Genomic DNA, 18563 nt, shown 5'->3' with positions numbered 1-18563 from the left:
CTTGGCTGTCATGGACATAGCAAAGTGGATAAGTTGGTGCTTAGCTGCTAATACTAAATTGCAAGTTTATATATTTCCATACATAATTATTTATTACACCATTTATAGGTAAGAATATATTACTCTATATCTTAGAAAACCAGACACTGAACCGGTGAACCAGTGGTTCGACCGGTAAAAATCAGAACCGACAACCTCACCGGTTCGATCACTGGTTCGGTTTTTAAAACTGGGAGAACAGGAGGCTACGGTGGCAGAGCAGGCGCCTCCGGTGACGTAGGAGGAGCACTTCTCTTGGTTTCTTTGACGACGACGAAAGAAATATGAAGGGCGACGAAGACGTGGCGACTACGAGCGACGAACACGAGTCGCCGCAGCTACAATGGTGAGAGGTGTTAGAGCGACATGCCAAGGACGAGGAGGAGTTTCTCGAGGAGCAGGAGTTGCTCCTGGAGTACTTCGCGTACAAACACGAGGAAGATAGAGAGCGCACGGAGATAGCCGCCGCTGCCGACATCGTCGTCATCCCTGGCGAAGACGAGTGGAAAATGTATGAACTGTCCTTTTGGTGTCTTATAATTTGTAAATTTATATATATTTAGAAGAACATTTCAATCATGTGCGATTTTCCTGTTATTTACCGTTTGCGAAGATTATCACATCGCACACGCTTTCCAATGGTCACAATGTGTGTGAAAATATCGCAAACGGTTTCTCCGGCATCCGTCGTTTGTGAATGTCGCACACGATTTTGTCCCAAATTCCCGTGTGCGATGTTCAGGGCCCGTGACGGCCCAGTTTGTGGAACCCTACCTTATAAAAGGGGACTAGCCATCTCCAGACCACAACACACTCCCCACAATAGCCGCCACTTCCTTTTTTGTGCTTGCTGGCTATACCAAAAGACGGATCTGTTTGGAGCTAACACCGGCGATGTGTTGAATCGCCGGTGCGATGTACATCCACATCGGCGACGCGCTGCATCTGTGACATCACGCCTTGTTCATCGACGCATGTGGAGATGCACGGCCTCCCGATCTAGTAGGTACCGGCGCCGCCGCTGCTCCCTCGCAAAGCAGGTTGTTAAATCAATCGTTCGTCTTTCTTAAATCCTTCAAGTGAATCGGCTGATTTGTTAATTTGTTAGATTTATCTATGTACGGTTGATTTGTTATTTGTCTTGCAGTTTAGATCTGGCTATGCAGTATATGTGCTGAATATGGTATTTTTTAATTACTTCACATCTGTAAATTATTTGTTAACTGAACATAGTCTTGTATGGTTGTGTTAGATCCACATATGCATTAGGCCTACCGTGTATTACCATCTATAATAATGTCTTCCATTCTATACTTGTATAATAGGGATCTTATTTTGGTAGATGCATGCGACGACGTATTGTCGCCCCCGTTCTTTTTTATCCCCGTGTTATGCCGATATGTTCCCTAACCATATAACTGTAGATTACATGATGAAAAATATAAGATAAACTTTCTCACATTCATGATAATTATGTGCCGAAAGATGCACACAACCATTATTTACCCTTTGTGCCCGACGTCGTCGCCTCCTTCATCTCTCCACTCTCCCCTTTCTTTTTTGGAGATCTGAAACAAAACTAGAGCAGAAACTGACGAGGAAACAGAGTACTCAGAAATAGAGAATAGTTTGGGCCCGGCCCAGTACGGCCCACGGCCCGGCCCCACACCGCTTAGTGGTCCTCTGCTTTCCGAGCATTGAAAAGTCAAAGCGCACGCCCCCACTTCACTCCGCCTCCTCTCCTGCTACCTCTGTCGGCCGCTCCGACGCAGCCACCTCTTTCACTCTCCACCTCCAAAACCCTAGCTCGGGAGCTACCTCCGCCGCGGGGACGTCGCGGAGGGGCTTCACGCAGCGCCGCCGCTTCGCACCTCGGTCTCCGCCCGCCGCCACCGGTGTAGCCATTGATTGGTAAACCCTATTCCTCCCTAAACCTTACGGTTTCTCGTTTAAGCTTGCGTGGGCGCTCATTTGGGCAGGTTGGCTCTCGGCCTCGGGATAGGTGGTTAGGTTGTGGGTTCCGAAATGCTGAGTTGGGTGGGTGGCGTTAAATCGCTCGGCGCGTCTGTATTAGCTCAGGCGGTCGGTCTCTTAGGGTTTTAATTAAGTAGATGCTCGGTTCTTAGCTGCATCTCACCTTACACTTACACTTACACTTATGGTTTTGAAATGGTATTCGACTGTGAACTTACTTTTGGTTTTACTGGCTTGCATCATGCATGCTGATTCTTGTTGGTGATAATGCCGATTTGTGCGTGTACAAATCAACCGAGCTATTGAAATGTTAATAGTTTCAAGGGAAGAAAGCTTATATAAATGCTTTTTTATGGAGGGAAACAGATAGTGTTCAACTATGCACCCTCATTTGACATCAACTATGATTTGTCTCATGCTTAATGTTTCAGCTGTAGGTACACAATTTCAGGCTCTAAAATTCGACAACACTACTGTCGAGTGGGCACGATAAGTTCTCAACTTGCCGTATGTGTTCACCAGCTAATCAGGCAACCTGTGGTTAATCAGTCAACCAGTGAAGATGCAGTTCCAGTCTAGCAATTATGCCGAAATGCCGGCTAAAGTAGATGGGTCTGGTGCAAAAGATTTGCCAGTTGACCCAAGTGCATTTGGGTTTCCACAAAATGCAAATCAGGAATATTATAACCGGGCTTTACAGTATGGTTATTCAGCTTCAAGGCAGGGTTTTGAAGATAAAGGTTTTTTACCAACTGGTCCAAATTTTGTTCTGAATAATGCTTCTGCTCCACCGGGAGAATATCAACAGTTTGACCACTTTTCCAGACCTCTTCAGCCTGCAGGATCTGATGGAATGCAGGTGCAAAATAATCGCACCAGTATCACACATCGCAGTAGACCTTCTGATGTATCCTGCCTTGATCATCTTGAAGAAACAACTTCTCACGATACTGATGGTTATGATGATAGAGCTATCTCATTCGGAAGTAGTTGTAGCACAGGGATTTTGTGTTATCCATATAGCAGCCCTTTGCAAAGTGATAACTGCATTGCTGACAAGCAGGATGGGACTTGGGCTGCGCTTATGCAAATGCAAGAGGCTTTGGAAGCACCTAATGAAGAGTGCAGTGACTTGACTTTCAACAACACAGAACTTTCAGGTGGGAACACCATGCAGCACCAAGTTGTTTGGGACAATGGCTGTTTAGCAAGTCCATCTTTCACCTCAAACTTTTTACCCTTCCCTGGAGAAGCTGAAGCCACTGTCACAAATACCAGCAGAATTTGTAACCTACAAAACTCCGTTGATCTCCCGTATGATAATGATGAAGGCATATCCTCTTTTGGGCTTAATGTGCCTGAATATAACAGGGCTACTACAAGCCATCTCTGTGAACGTCGAGATGAAATGCATTCTGCTGACTTGAGGACATATCCTGCCCATGGTGAATCTTTTGATTTGATGCCAGTAACCCAGGGCAGACAGAATGATAAATCACATGAACAGTTCAGTTCATTTGCAAACAGTGTAGATGGATATGTAGATAGTGGAATGAATAAGTTGCATGGCTTTTATGACTGTGAAGAGCAAATGGAAATTGATTCACTACTTAATTCATTTGGGGCATCAAGTGATACATCTCCACAGACATATGAAATATTTCAGAAAGGGTAAGCTGAAAACTGCCATCTCATTATATAATTGCTGTGAATAAGTTTTGATGGCACTCTCTTTTTTAAGTTCCAACTAGAAATTTTTGCACAGAACTGTAGTTGTTGTAGTGATTATATATCCTGAAACTCTTGCTACATGAAGATACAGTTATGTGTTCAGTTGTTGATGCTCAATTACTAATGCTAGTGCTTGTGGCTCTGCTGGGCAGAAGTAGCAAAATGATTCCTGCAAACACCTAATAACTGACTTAACAAAAAAATTAAGATTTATTTTCATCATACTTTTCTGGTTATGGCATTTTAGATTGGTTTAGTATACTCTGCTAGGAGCACTAGATCAACCAGCAAAATGTTCAAAGTCTATATCTATTATTGAATATTTAAAAAGACGGCACATATTTGTTATTTATATTTCTGAATTTATAATATAATTGAATGTGATGAAATGCAGTGAAAAAATTGTTGACCTTGATAAAAAGGTTATATTAGAGGAAAGCATTTCTGCTACATTCGCCAGCACTATGGCCTCGTATACTGCACAAGCTGGGGCCACTGAGTCAGCTGTATATGATGGATCATCTTGTCAACAGTATCAGTCTACTTCCCAGTCATGTGGTTTGTTATATTCCCCAGCCTGTCAATGGAAAAGCATGCCAAGTTCTGTTTTCCCTTTAGGAGGGTGTCAAAATGGTGTTAGTGTGTCCAATCCAATGACTGCCTTGGGGACTAATGGAAAAGAACTCGGGTTGTACTCTGGCCATTTTTCAGTTCAGCAGCAACAAAATGTATCTAGTGATGCTAAATTGGAATTGGTTGACAATGTTGCTAACCCTTATCAAGAGTTTGCGATGGGTATGGATGGTCAATTTTGTTCGAAAAGGACCAATCCATATCAAAATGAAGTACTGGCAACCCAAGGTATATGGGGGCCTCAACGTGATATGATGATAAATTTTTCAAATCCTACTGGACAGTCGGATATGCAGCTGCTCATGACACAGACTCCTCCTGGCCATCTGCATGCTCCAAGCTTTTTCAAGTACCCCAATTCATCATTTATTGAAACAGAGCTTAGTAAGGTTGACCAACATCATTCAGATATGCAGCTTCCCATGACAGAGACTTGTCAGGTTCAGCTGTCTGCTACGAGCTTGTCCAAGGACCCTGACACGTCATTAATTGAAGGACCTGAGCTTAAGAAAGTTGAAAAACATGATTCAGAGATACAGCTTCCCATGACACAGACTAGTCATGTTCAGCTACCTGCTACGAGCTTGTCCAAGGACCCCAACTCATCTTTACTTGGACGAACAAAGCTTACAAAAGTTGAACAACATGATTCAGATATGCAGCTTCCCATGACACAGACTAGTCATGCTCATCTGCCTGCTCCGAGCTTGTCCAAGGACCCTGACTCAGCATCTCTTGGAGGAACAGGGCTTAAGAAAGTTGACCAACATGATTCAGATATGCAGCTTCCCATGACATGGACTAGCCATGCTCAGCTGCCTGCTACGAGCTTGTCCAAGGACCCCAACTCACCATTAATTGGACAAACAGAGCTTAAGAAAGCTGAGCAGCATGATTCAGATATGCAGCTTCCCATGAAACAAGCAAGTCATGCTCAGCTGCCTGCTCCAAGCTTGTACAAGGACCCGGACTCAGCATCTCTTGGAGGAATAGAGCTTAAGAAAGTTGACAAGCATGATTCAGATATGCAGCTTCCCCTGGCACATACCAGCCACGGTCAACTGCCTGCTATGAGCTTGTCCAAGGGCCCCAACTCATCATTAATTGGACGAACAGATCTTAAGAAAGTTGGGCAACATGATTTAGATATGCAGGTGCCAGTGACACAGACTAGTCGTGCTCAGCTGCCTGCTCCAAGCTTGTCCAAGGACCCCGACTCAGCATCTCTTGGAGGAACAGAGCTTAAGAAGGTTGACCAACTTGATGATTATAGCCAGCAAAGTATCCTACTCTCAGCAACCAAACCTTCAAATTCAAGCGGTTCACCAATTAACAAGTTAGATGGCGAGGTGGTTTCGCGACCAATAAAACGGAAAAGATCAACAGCGTATGTTTTAACATCGCATGAACAAGTCATATCTGGGGGTGGGAAAATGCAATGTCTAAGGTGATTACTTTGAGATAGAAATCGTCTTTATACAAAATCATGGATTTGAGCTCTTCTGTCCGACTTGCTTCTTTGTGTGCTTCTGCACTCTACATTTTAAAGTGCGTAATGCATGTTCTGTCTTTTCTCAATGCAGCGGCCCTGAGTTGGATTGTGCTCACGCCACTGAAAGATTGCCTGAGAAGGTTGTATACCTCATATTGCATGAAAACCGTTCCTATTGCCACATCAATTTCACATAGACTGACAAGCTTACCATTCATAACAGGTAGATGGTGAAAATGCAACTTTTGCGGAGAATAGTACCGTCGTTTCTCGAGCTCAGAGAAGACTTGATTTGACGACTAGCTTGATTCAGTATGTCCTTCCTGTTCCGCCAGCGAGACTTCTTGCAGCAAATGTCACGAATTCCAGTGAAACCGTTGTGTACCACATTTCTAAATTGGTGGTTAGTGATATGTATCGCACGGATAATGCCATGCAAAGTGAATACATGTAAGCACATTTTAATTTTTGAATGTTACCCATATTTAGCATACCAGCTAACCTCCTAACTCTAAGTACCTTAGGAGTAGGCTATGCTGCAATCTGGGTGAAAAAAAAAATCCGAGTTCATAAAGTGCTATAACTATTTCATAACCAGATAGTTTCTTCCTGTTGTCTATGGAGCGTTATGTTGTGTTGGCCTTGATAGTCTTCATCTTGTGTGTATTTGGTCAGGCCACCAAACGAGACCAGCACCTCTGGAAAGGAAGACAATAATATTGTATCTGAAGTTCTGGAAACCTTTAATACGAGGTTTGACGAGCTGGAACGCTCCGTGTCAAGGTATGATATTCCAGTTACAGCTCAGAATCAATACCATGAACTGTTTCGAAAAATTCTGTTTTAATGCCCTTTGCATTTCAGAGCTGAAAAGGCACTCACTTTCCAAGATTTCGCATCCGAGGTCCGGGACATCGAGCGGTGGTCCATTCTCCATCGTTTCGTGAAGCTGCGGATGTTGCAGGAGTACAGGAGACTGCATGCGGGTGGCAGCTTGGATTCTACGCCGCACCCCTTCAGCACAAGCATCTTGAAGCATCATGAAGATCTATCCATGCCGCTAGACTCGCTGAACAGGGTCCGGTGTCGCCTGCTGAAGTAGTTGCTTCCTCGGTCAAGAAGAAAGTAGAGATGCCCAGTGATTAGAGAATATATGCAGCCGTACTAATGAAGTGATTAGAGAATATATGTAGCCGTACTAATGTACTGGTGTCGCCTTGTGCTAGTAGCCTAGTAGGAGAGTAGGTGTTCACTTATTCTCCTTATTTTACTCTATCCGTCCCAAGAAGTATGTCTCAGCTTTGTCTAGATTTGTATGTATCTACACACTAAAATATGTTCTAGACGCATTGATATCTAAATAAAGCTGAGACATCAGAGGGAGTAGTATATTTTAGGCAAAGTTGAGACAACAGCGGGAGTAGTATATTTTAGGATGAGGTGCTGGGAAGGACGTGTAGATTTTTGCAGACAGAGCAATAATATGTGCTTTAGAACTGTATGCATGGGCGGAGCCAGCACCCGGCAACCAAAACGATGTTTAAGAAATTGTTAATCTTAACTTATCTATATCATTATCTATCAGCCTTTTGTTAATCTTAACTTATCTATTATTATCTATCAGTTTTAAAATGAAGATTAATCGTTTATCGGCATTTTTTATCGGTCCATCATTTATCGGCATTTTTTTTAGTAAATCCTAATTTTCGACACTAAATTTTCTATTATATGTTATGCAAAACATAATATTGGAGCATTGCACAAGTATTATCTTGATTCCTTGCATTTGAATCAATAAAAATAGAAAATTTGAGCTAATTCTACAAAACCACAGGATGAAAATATCGACTACCATAACAAATTTTCACTGAAATTTTCACTGACAATTGGCCGAAATATCGGCCATGAGAGTGAAAATCGGGTGAAATATCGGTGACACGATAAATTAGTTGATATGATAAAATCTTATCGGTTACCACCCGATTCACGATAAATCGGTATCTCGGCCAATTTTTTGAATAGTGACCAAAACATAGTCAGAACCAGCGAAGATTGGCGGGAAAACTCCGTCGGGGTCACCTTTGGAGTGATCTCCACCTTCTCCAACATCTACACCATCATCACCATGATGAAGAGGGAGTAGTCCACCATGATGAAGAGGGAGTAGTCCACCTCTGGACTATGGGTTTGTGGAAGTAGCTTGATCTATTTCTTTCATGTTCTTCATAGATGTAGTATCATATGAGCTGCCAAACATGATTATAGTCATATATGTAATTCCTATGTGGTGGATCTTTATTCTATGATATTAATATATGAGATTGGAATGTGTAAGATGTGTTGATAGATGTATATCATGTACCCTGTTCTTAAGTACTTGTTCTGATCCAACTTGTATGCAAGACCATGTGTGGGAAGAAGTGTGTATTATATGGAGTAGCATGGTGGTATTAATGGATTAGTTACAACAAATTCAAGATCTACTATGGTATTTACCTTCCTTTTGCTGCTCCATTAGGGACAAAGTGAATAAATGTGCTATAATTATCATGCGACAATGTGATAATCTTGTTTATTCAAGGTAGCATATCTTACATTCAAATATTATGTCCAATTACTTAAGGTTATACTCTGTTGATTCTTAATTCAAGATTGCTTGGAGTTTTCCCTTTCTTAAGGAGTATAAGAGAGATGTGTTGCATCATCTCTATGTTAGAATGTAATGCCCATGTGAATGCTTATCAAATACATGTTGAAGTTCCATCAATATTATTTCATTGATGAATTGTTTGTGTCCACTACAACTTAAAAGGAGATTAGACAAGTGAACCCATGAACCCGGTCCATTTTGAATCATTAGAAACACTTTTATAACACTATCACCACACTTTATATTCATTGTTATTAATTAATCTGAAAATACCAAAATGCTTTCTCCACATACACACCCACAAAACCCAAATACCATTAGCCTTTATTTATTTTTATTTAGTTTGCTTAGGTTTTTTTGACTTTACTATTTACTTGTATTTTCTATTACTAATACGAAATCTTGTGCTTGATAACCACATGGTGAAGTTGGGGTCACAAGGAAAGAACTTTATTTTGCAGGTTGCTAGAAGAGGAGAGGAAGAATTTAGCTTCTAATCCAATTCCCTGAGAGTTCTATATAAACCCTCGAGTCATCCTAGGTTATGGATAAAAGACGCTTGCTACAACACTTTGCACTTGAAGTCCCAACGAGTTGGTACACATAGTTGTTGCCATCTGTTATCATGTAAAAGGTTCGAGTGTGCATACATGTTAGAGGAGAACATTGGACCGCCAACTGAAGCCATGCCTATCATGGTGGAAGTTTGCAGCATGTACATCCTCAATCATCTTTCATAAGTTAAAAGTACTATTCATGTAGGACAAATGACTTAAGAGTCATGAAATCCTAAACCCTCAAGTTGGATTTACATTCAAGATTATAAAGTATTATGATTCTTGCTCTTATTAAGTAAAGGTGTTATTTAATACTCTTCCAAAGAAGAAATGAAAAATTCATTAAAGACATCAAGCTCGATTTGTCGTCATGTTTTGAAAAATTTAAAGGGTTGACTACATTTATGTAGCGTTGCATAAGGATTTAACCGGCAATCATTTCAAGTATGAGAATTGATGAAAGATTAATAAAACTGCATCTCCTTCGAATACTTGAATTCAAGAAGAGTTGTAAATGTACAACCAGCAGATTTTGTAAATCATATAAATACTAGTATATCGTAGAAGAAATTCTCCATTTGATGATCGATCAAATGATTTTGGAATTAACCGAAATAAAGAGAAGACCTGTAATTGCATAAAATTGAGTGGGAGGTTAAATAGATTTCTTAAGTCTCATATGTGATGACATATTTTGAGTGGGAGCTATATGTAAAACCTCTGTTATATATGAGTTGACATGTTTTGAGTGGGAGCTTAAACAAAATGCTTTAATATGTAGATGCCATATTGTGAGCATAAGGTAACGTAATTATTTAAGAAAATAAATGAAGTTGAAAAGTATTAAAACATCGAAGGGGTCTATCAATCTAATATGTTTTAAAATCATTAAGTCAGAATTACCGTCCTAAATAAGATTCTGAAGAAGTTCGTCAAACTTGAGAAGCCACCGTGATGGAAGCTAGCCTGATCTTGTTGCGACTTGCTACACGATTTGATGTACATGAGTCTACCGCTTTTTGGAGAATATGGTGCTTAAAAAACCTGTTTGGTTTAGAAACTACGGTGGTAACCCGTAAGTCGGTTCCATAAGCTCAACCAAACACACCCTAATTTTACAATTTTTTTGGTCAATTTTATATAGTTCATTGTTTGAATTGTTAGGTCTGCATGGTCACTGGAGATAACCTTCAAACTTCCAGAGCCGTAGCCTTGAAATGTGGAATACTTATTGATCCCACGGTATTGGAGACAATCATCATTAAATGAAAGACATTTCGGGCCTTGTCAGCTTTAGAGACGGAGGAAGCTGCTAAAAAAAATTGTGTACATGTATTCTCCTTGACTTACTGGATTATGTTGATCAAAACTTATTTTGAGTGAAGATGGACGTAGACACTAATATTTTGGTCTATAATATGTGTATAACCTATGAAATATTATACCAATCCAGAACTTTTCGGTCATGTAGAAAAAACCAAAGAGTATTGTGTGTTGTTTGTAACGTTTCTTGTTCTCTATGACTCACTGCTAGAACAAGGCTTATGTTTGGAGCTGTCCGGAACATTAGCACCGGTTGGACTACGAACCCAGACTAAAGGGTGCATTAGCACCGGTTCGAGGGGCCAGGACGTTGCAGGAAACCGCAGGGCTTTAGTGTTATATTGTGATCCAAATTCATATACTAAAGGGAGGCTAACTTCTGACGAGCGGAGCGAGGCCCGTCGCCGGAGGCTTGAGCGGTACGGATCGTTGCCACCGTCTATATATATTCCCTGTAAGGTATCAGAGCCCGTGTTCTTTGGATCTAGGGTTTACGAGATGTCGTCTCTGAAGTCCGATCTACCGCAGCTGGACTACACCACGAGATTTGCTTTGTGGCAAGTGAAGATGAGGGCGATTCTCGCCCAATCTTCAGATCTGGATGAAGCGATCGATGCTTTCGGCGAGAAAGCGAAGGATACCTGGACCGATGCGGAGAAGCGGAAAGACCGTAAGGCTTTATCGTTGATTCAACTCCATCTGTCCAATAATATTCTGCAGGAAGTGCTGCAGGAGAAAACCACCGCCGAGTTATGGGTCAAACTAGAGGAGATCTGTTTGTCCAATGATCTCACGTGCAGATTGCACGTGAAGATGAAGCTGTTCTCGCATAAGTTGCAAGAGGGAGGTTCGGTAATGAATCACCTATCTTCCTGTGAAAGGACACGGATGTCGCCTAGAGGGGGGGTGAATAGTCGGTTTAAAACTTTTACGAGATGGGCTTAACAAATGCGGAATAAAACTAGCGTTTACTTTGTCAAGCCCAAAGCCTACATACTATGGTTCACCTATGTGCACCAACAACTTATGCTAAGCAATACAAGCAACTTATGTGATAACAAGATATATAACTTCAAGCACGATGGCTATCACAAAGTAAAGTGCATAAGTAAGGAGCTCGGGTATAGAGATAACCGAGGCACGCGGGAGACGACGATGTAGCCCGAAGTTCACACTCTTGCGAGTGCTACTCTCCGTTGAAGCGGTGTGGAGGACAAGTCACTCCAAAAGCACGAGGGCAACCGCATTCTCCTCGAGAATTCCCACCAAGAGGGATGTCCTCGAACCACTATGTAACCTTAGGGAGGTTACCGAACCCGCACAAAGCTTGGGGCTATCTCCACAACTTAATTGGAGGCTCCCAACAAATTGCCACAAAGGCATTGCCCTTGAAGAATCTCCACAACTTAATTGGAGTCCCCAAGAACACCACTAAGATGCCTGATACGTCTCCGACGTATCGATAATTTCTTATGTTCCATGCCACATTATTGATGATATCTACATGTTTTATGCATACTTTATGTCATATTTATGCATTTTCCGGCACTAACCTATTAACGAGATGCCGAAGAGCCGATTCTTGTTTTCTGCTGTTTTTGGTTTCAGAAATCCTAGTAAGGAAATATTCTCGGAATTGGACGAAATCAACGCCCAGGGGCCTATTTTCACACGAAGCTTCCAGAAGACCGAAGGAGTCACGAAGTGGGGCCACGAGGTGGGGACACAGCAGGGCGGTGCGGCCTGGCCCTTGGCCGCGCCGGCCTGTTGTGTGGGGCCCTCTTGTGGCCCCCTGACCTATCTCCTCCGCCTACTTAAAGCCTTCGTCGTGAAACCCCCAGTACCGAGAGCCACGATACGGAAAACCTTCCAGAGACGCCGCCGCCGCCAATCCCATCTCGGGGGATTCAGGAGATCGCCTCCGGCACCCTGCCGGAGAGGGGAATCATCTCCCGGAGGACTCTTCACCGCCATGGTCGCCTCCGGAGTGATGAGTGAGTAGTTCACCCCTGGACTATGGGTCCATAGCAGTAGCTAGATGGTCGTCTTCTCCTAATTGTGCTTCATTGTCGGGTCTTGTGAGTTGCCTAGCATGATCAAGATCATCTATCTGTAATGCTATATGTTGTGTTTGTTGGGATTCGATGGATAGAGAATACTATGTTATGTTGATTATCAATCTATTACCTATGTGTTGTTTATGATCTTGCATGCTCTCCGTTATTAGTAGAGGCTCTGGCCAAGTTTTTACTCTTAACTCTAAGAGGGAGTATTTATGCTCGATAGTGGGTTCATGCCTCCATTAAATGCAGGACGATGTGAGAAAGTTCTAAGGTTGTGGATGTGCTGTTGCCACTAGGGATAAAACATCGATGCTATGTCCGAGGATGTAGTTATTGATTACATTATGCACCATACTTAATGCAATTGTCTGTTATTTGCAACTTAATACTGGAAGGGGTTCGGATGATAACCTGAAGGTGGACTTTTTAGGCATAGATGCATGCTGGATAGCGGTCTATGTACTTTGTCGTAATGCCCAATTAAATCTCACTATACTCATCATATCATGTATGTGCATGGTCATGCCCTCTCTATTTGTCAATTGCCCAACTGTAATTTGTTCACCCAACATGCTATTTATTCTTATGGGAGAGACACCTCTAGTGAACTGTGGACCCCGGTCCATTCTTTTAATCGAATACAATCTACTGCAATACTTGTTCTACTGTTTTCTGCAAACAATCATCATCCACACTATACATCTAATCCTTTGTTACAGCAAACTGGTGAGATTGACAACCTCACTGTTTCGTTGGTGCAAAGTACTTTGGTTGTGTTGTGCAGGTTCCACGTTGGCGCCGGAATCCCTGGTGTTGCGCCGAACTACATCTCGCCGCCATCAACCTTCAACGTGCTTCTTGACTCCTACTGGTTCGATAAACCTTGGTTTCTTACTGAGGGAAAACTTGCCGCTGTACGCATCACACCTTCCTCTTGGGGTTCCCAACGGACGCGTGCTGTACGCGTATCAATGCCACAAAGGCCTTGCCCTTGAAGATTCTCCACAACTTAATTGGAGTCCCCAAGAACACCACAAAGATGCCACAAAGGCCTAGAATCCGTCTAGGGTTCCAAGAACCCAAGAGTAACAACCTTCTTGCTTTCACTTCCACGAATCACCGTGGAGAACTCAAAACGATGCACCAAATGCAATGGCAAGAACACCACAAAGATGCTCAAGTCCTTCTCTCTCAAATTCCAACAAAGCTACAAAAGCTATTGGGGGAATAAAAGAGGAAGAACAAATAAGAGGAGGAACACCAAATTTCTCCAAGATCTAGATCTAGTGGATTCCCCTCACAAAGAGAGGGATTTGATTGGTAGGAATGTAGATCTAGATCTCCTCTTCCCTTTCCCTCAAAAAGATTCAAGAAGCATAGGAGGAGTAGAGGGAAAGGGAAGCTCTCAAGGTCAACAATGGTGGAGAGCACAAAGGGGAAGAGGTAGCTGCCCAAGGAGGAAGAAGGGGGTCTTAAATGGGTTAATTATTGGTTTGCCACTACAGCCCGCGCAACACTCAGTTTTGCCACTAGAGCAGAATGGTTCTCAGTTTTGCCACTAGTATGTGTGCAACGACTCGTTCCGTGAGTCTGCCGTTTCATTCAAGTCAAACGTCCTGGACTCGGCTGTTTCAGGTGGGACCAGGCGGAGACGCGTTTGAAAAGAGGACCGTTGCTGGCCGTTTCGCGTGGGACCCACAAGGTTTGGCTTTGGGCAGATGAGAAGGGTGTTTAAAAAAATGGTGAAAAATGAACAAACAAAAAAGGGTGCGGCTGGGACTCGAACCCAAGACCGCTTTGTTTGGTAGCGTGAAGGATTGCTTTGGTAACCAGTGGGGCGGATGGAAAGATATTGAAAAGCGAATGGAAGAAATCTAGCTATAGATAGTTCTAGTTCGTGACTTGGTTTATGGTGTAAGGACGCATATGTTTGTTCTTTGTGTTTATGCATGCTGCTTAACCAAAAAAAAAGGGTGCGTCTTTGTTATTTTAAGCATTACGTGTTTGTGGTTTAGGTTGGAAAAATAATCAAACAAAAAAGGGTGCATCTTTATATTTTTGCGAGGGAAAAATGGTGCATTTATCTGATTTCAAGCATTGCGTGTTTGTGATTTTTTGTTTCATACTTATATGGGTACCCTACTTATATTACATCAAAGTTCATACTTGGATCCATGTTTGTGATTTCATGATTCATACACCCTTGATATATTACATCGAAATCATAGAAAACTAAGATATATGAGATGCAAATATTGGTAGCCAGATCATCACGCAAAATAACTTAGATAAATTCGATACATAAGATGCTTAGTTCCACCATTACACGGAAGTAACTTAGATAGATAGATGGGTACCCTAGATAGATAGATGGGTACCCTAGATAGATAAGTTGAGTGACACACGACTTGACACGACTCAACACGGAACCACATAGAAAATGAAAACGTAAAGCTAAAAAAACATGACGAGCTTGATGAGAACACATCTTGGCCGCACCACCTGCCGCAGCACCTGCGCCGCACCACCGTCTTCACCAGCGTCTTCACTTGTAGTACGGGAGGCAGTGCATAGGTTTCCCGGAGAAGAAGATGGCGTTGCAATCGGTGAAGACGTTGTAGGTGGTGAAGAAGATTGACTCGCAGCCGCACCAGAAGACCTCACCGAGGAGGGCGTACGCGTCAAATCGGTTGGCGAAGGTGACCGTGAGCAGCTTGAGGGCGACGCCTTCACGAGACTCGTTGACGTAGTACATGACGGGCGAGCCCGGTGGGAGGTGGGAGAAGCCCTCGTCGAGGAAGTCTCGAGTGAGCTCGACCTCGGTCCTCCACCTCGACTTTGCCCACACACGGAGCGTTTTCTCGACGAGGACGTCCGCCGGATAGAGTAGCTCCGTACTGGTGCACGGACGGCGGAAGGTCGGTCCCGTGTACTGCATCTTCGGAGAGGCAGAGAGGCTCGCTTGGGTGCGTGGTGCTTTGGAGAGGGAGAGGAAGAGAGGCTCGCTCGTTTGGTTTGTGGGAGAGGAAGAGAGGCCCCTTATAAAGAGGTTGGCTCATAATTGGGTGGTTCCTAATGAATTAACGTGTGGCTAGCCGTCCTCCAAAAATAATTAAGCGTATTGACGATGGCAAAACTGATGCCGCTGCATCGCTGCGAGAGCTGAGACGATGGCAACGCTGAGACGCTGCGTTGATGCATTAAAAGGCGTCGGCGAGTGAGGTACGTGGAAAGGGCCGTTGGCGTGGCGCCTGCATGGCGCATGCATGGCGCATGCATCGCAGGCCTAGACACGCGGGACGGCCCAACGGACATTTCAGTGTTCTTATAGCCCACCGTACGCGTGGATAAAGGAACCAATCATGTTGAAGAACGAGGGTGTCCACGGATCGGCCCCGAAACCTTCTAGAAGGCTAGATCAGACGGCTGGCGTTACTGCAGTGAACGGTCCACAATGCAAAACAAAGCAACCCACGGATCGGTCCGGTTTCCTTCTAGAAGAATAGGGTTAGCTGGTCAAAATTAGGCTTTGACCAAACTTGAAATGAGCATAAAAAATTCAAAAAAAATCAAAAAAATGGAAAACCTTCTCACATAGACTTCTTATGTCATATACTACCGATTCTAGTTGATAAACATGGTCTACATGCTGTTCAACAAAAAAAACCATGTGTCTAATGTGATATCTCAAACACTGGGGTACAAGTTCGAGGGTGAAGACAAGGGGTTTAGGGTTTGGAACATGAAAAGTTTCAAAAACCTCACCAAAGCTTCATTTTGGAGTGAATAACAAGGATCCATGCTTAGTTTTACAATTCCATGTTTAAAACTTGATAAAATGATGGTCAAAGTTAGGTTGACTAAATTTGAGATGAGCATAAAAAATTCAAAAAAAATCAAAAAAATGGAAATCCTTCTCACATAGTCTTCTTATGTCATATACTACCCATTCTAGTTGATAAACATGGTCTACATGCTGTTCAACAAAAAAAACCATGTGTCTAATGTGATATCTCAAACACTGGGGTACAAGTTCGAGGGTGAAGACAAGAGGTTTAGGGTTTGGAACATGAAAAGTTTCAAAAACCTCACCAAAGCTTCATTTTGGAGTGAATAACAAGGATCCATGCTTAGTTTTACAATTCCATGTTTAAAACTTGATAAAATGATGGTCAAAGTTAGGTTTGACTAAATTTGAGATGAGCATAAAAATTCAAAAAAAAATCAAAAAAAATGGAAATCCTTCTCACATAGTCTTCTTATGTCATATACTACCCATTCTAGTTGATAAACATGGTCTACATGCTGTTCAACAAAAAAACCATGTGTCTAATGTGATATCTCAAACACTGGGGTACAAGTTCGAGGGTGAAGACAAGAGGTTTAGGGTTTGGAACATGAAAAGTTTCAAAAACCTCACCAAAGCTTCATTTTGGAGTGAATAACAAGGATCCATGCTTAGTTTTACAATTCCATGTTTAAAACTTGATAAAATGATGGTCAAAGTTAGGTTTGACTAAATTTGAGATGACCAAAAAAAATTCAAAAAAAACAAAAAAATGGAAATCCTTCTCACATAGTCTTCTTATGTCATATACTACCCATTCTAGTTGATAAACATGGTCTACATGCTGTTCAACAAAAAAACCATGTGTCTAATGTGATATCTCAAACACTGGGGTACAAGTTCGAGGGTGAAGACAAGAGGTTTAGGGTTTGGAACATGAAAAGTTTCAAAAACCTCACCAAAGCTTCATTTTGGAGTGAATAACAAGGATCCATGCTTAGTTTTACAATTCCATGTTTAAAACTTGATAAAATGATGGTCAAAGTTAGGTTTGACTAAATTTGAGATGAGCATAAAAAATTCAAAAAAAATCAAAAAATGGAAATCCTTCTCACATAGTCTTCTTATGTCATATACTACCCATTCTAGTTGATAAACATGGTCTACATGCTGTTCAACAAAAAAACCATGTGTCTAATGTGATATCTCAAACACTGGGTACAAGTTCGAGGGTGAAGACAAGAGGTTTAGGGTTTGGAACATGAAAAGTTTCAAAAACCTCACCAAAGCTTCATTTTGGAGTGAATAACAAGGATCCATGCTTAGTTTTACAATTCCATGTTTAAAACTTGATAAAATGATGGTCAAAGTTAGGTTTGACTAAATTTGAGATGAGCATAAAAAATTCAAAAAAAATCAAAAAAATGGAAATCCTTCTCACATAGTCTTCTTATGTCATATACTACCCATTCTAGTTGATAAACATGGTCTACATGCTGTTCAACAAAAAAACCATGTGTCTAATGTGATATCTCAAACACTGGGGTACAAGTTCGAGGGTGAAGACAAGAGGTTTAGGGTTTGGAACATGAAAAGTTTCAAAAACCTCACCAAAGCTTCATTTTGGAGTGAATAACAAGGATCCATGCTTAGTTTTACAATTCCATGTTTAAAACTTGATAAAATGATGGTCAAAGTTAGGTTTGACTAAATTTGAGATGAGCATAAAAAATTCAAATAAAATCAAAAAAATGAAAATCCTTCTCACATAGTCTTCTTACATGGAATTGATGTGTTGTGAATTTATTTGGCCAATTTAGACAAGATCAAAAAAACTTGCTTAGAAATGAGGCCATTTACCCTAACTTTGGAGCTCTTTTTTAGCACATTTTGACATGAGTTCCTCAAAACATGTAATCTCATCATTCCAACATCATTCAAACATAGTTCAAACATGTACTCTAATCATTCCAACATCATTCAAACAGAAATACAACATTATTCATGAACTTTAGTTGGTTCCCACTCAATCATCTACAAAGCGTTGCGGCTTCTGCTTGGTCCTTGCGCTTCTTGCCACCACTTTGCTCCTTGTGATCCTTGTGCTCATTGCTTCTTTTCACATTGCCTGCTGACCATGTCAACATTGTAGGTTTTCTCATATTCATTTGATGTGACATGGTAGACACCAGCATGTGATGCTCCTAGATTCTTTGCCCATTCTGTCATTTTATCTATTTTTTTTCCTTATCTTGGGGCAAATAGTACCAGGCCATGTATCTGCCTCTTTTTGCTTTGCCACATTTCTATGCAT

The 18563-nt window shown here is 41.9% G+C and overlaps 1 protein-coding gene across 2 annotated transcripts; it reads left to right on the top strand.

Annotated features, from left to right (window-relative positions):
* The first annotated feature begins 1761 nt into the window (after nucleotides 1-1761).
* On the top strand, nucleotides 1762-7258 carry LOC127295276 (uncharacterized). 2 transcript variants are annotated; one of them, XM_051325189.2, is made up of 7 exons: nucleotides 1762-1950; nucleotides 2451-3684; nucleotides 4139-5824; nucleotides 5961-6009; nucleotides 6093-6319; nucleotides 6545-6652; nucleotides 6734-7258. In XM_051325189.2, the coding sequence occupies exons 2-7, from the start codon at nucleotides 2576-2578 to the stop codon at nucleotides 6969-6971; spliced, it is 3417 nt and encodes a 1138-aa protein (XP_051181149.1). In that variant the 5' UTR covers nucleotides 1762-1950; nucleotides 2451-2575; the 3' UTR covers nucleotides 6972-7258. The 2 variants fall into 2 exon arrangements, with proteins under 2 accessions (XP_051181149.1, XP_051181148.1); XM_051325188.2 differs by having other exon boundaries at nucleotides 2445-3684.
* The last annotated feature ends 11305 nt before the right edge of the window (nucleotides 7259-18563 follow it).

This window comes from Lolium perenne, chromosome 4, assembly GCF_019359855.2.
Source record: "Lolium perenne isolate Kyuss_39 chromosome 4, Kyuss_2.0, whole genome shotgun sequence".
In the NCBI taxonomy this organism is placed as follows: Eukaryota; Viridiplantae; Streptophyta; class Magnoliopsida; order Poales; family Poaceae; genus Lolium; species Lolium perenne.
Note: the sequence above shows the minus strand (reverse complement) of the source record. Positions and strands in the feature narration are given on the sequence as shown.

Coding starts and splice junctions, on each gene's coding strand:
- LOC127295276 (XM_051325189.2), top strand. CDS start 2,576: ATGCAGTTCCAGTCTAGCAATTATGCCGAAATGCCGGCTAAAGTAGAT. Junction 5,825..5,960: donor GGGAAAATGCAATGTCTAAG/GTGATTACTTTG, acceptor TTCTCAATGCAG/CGGCCCTGAGTTGGATTGTG. Junction 6,320..6,544: donor GCCATGCAAAGTGAATACAT/GTAAGCACATTT, acceptor GTATTTGGTCAG/GCCACCAAACGAGACCAGCA.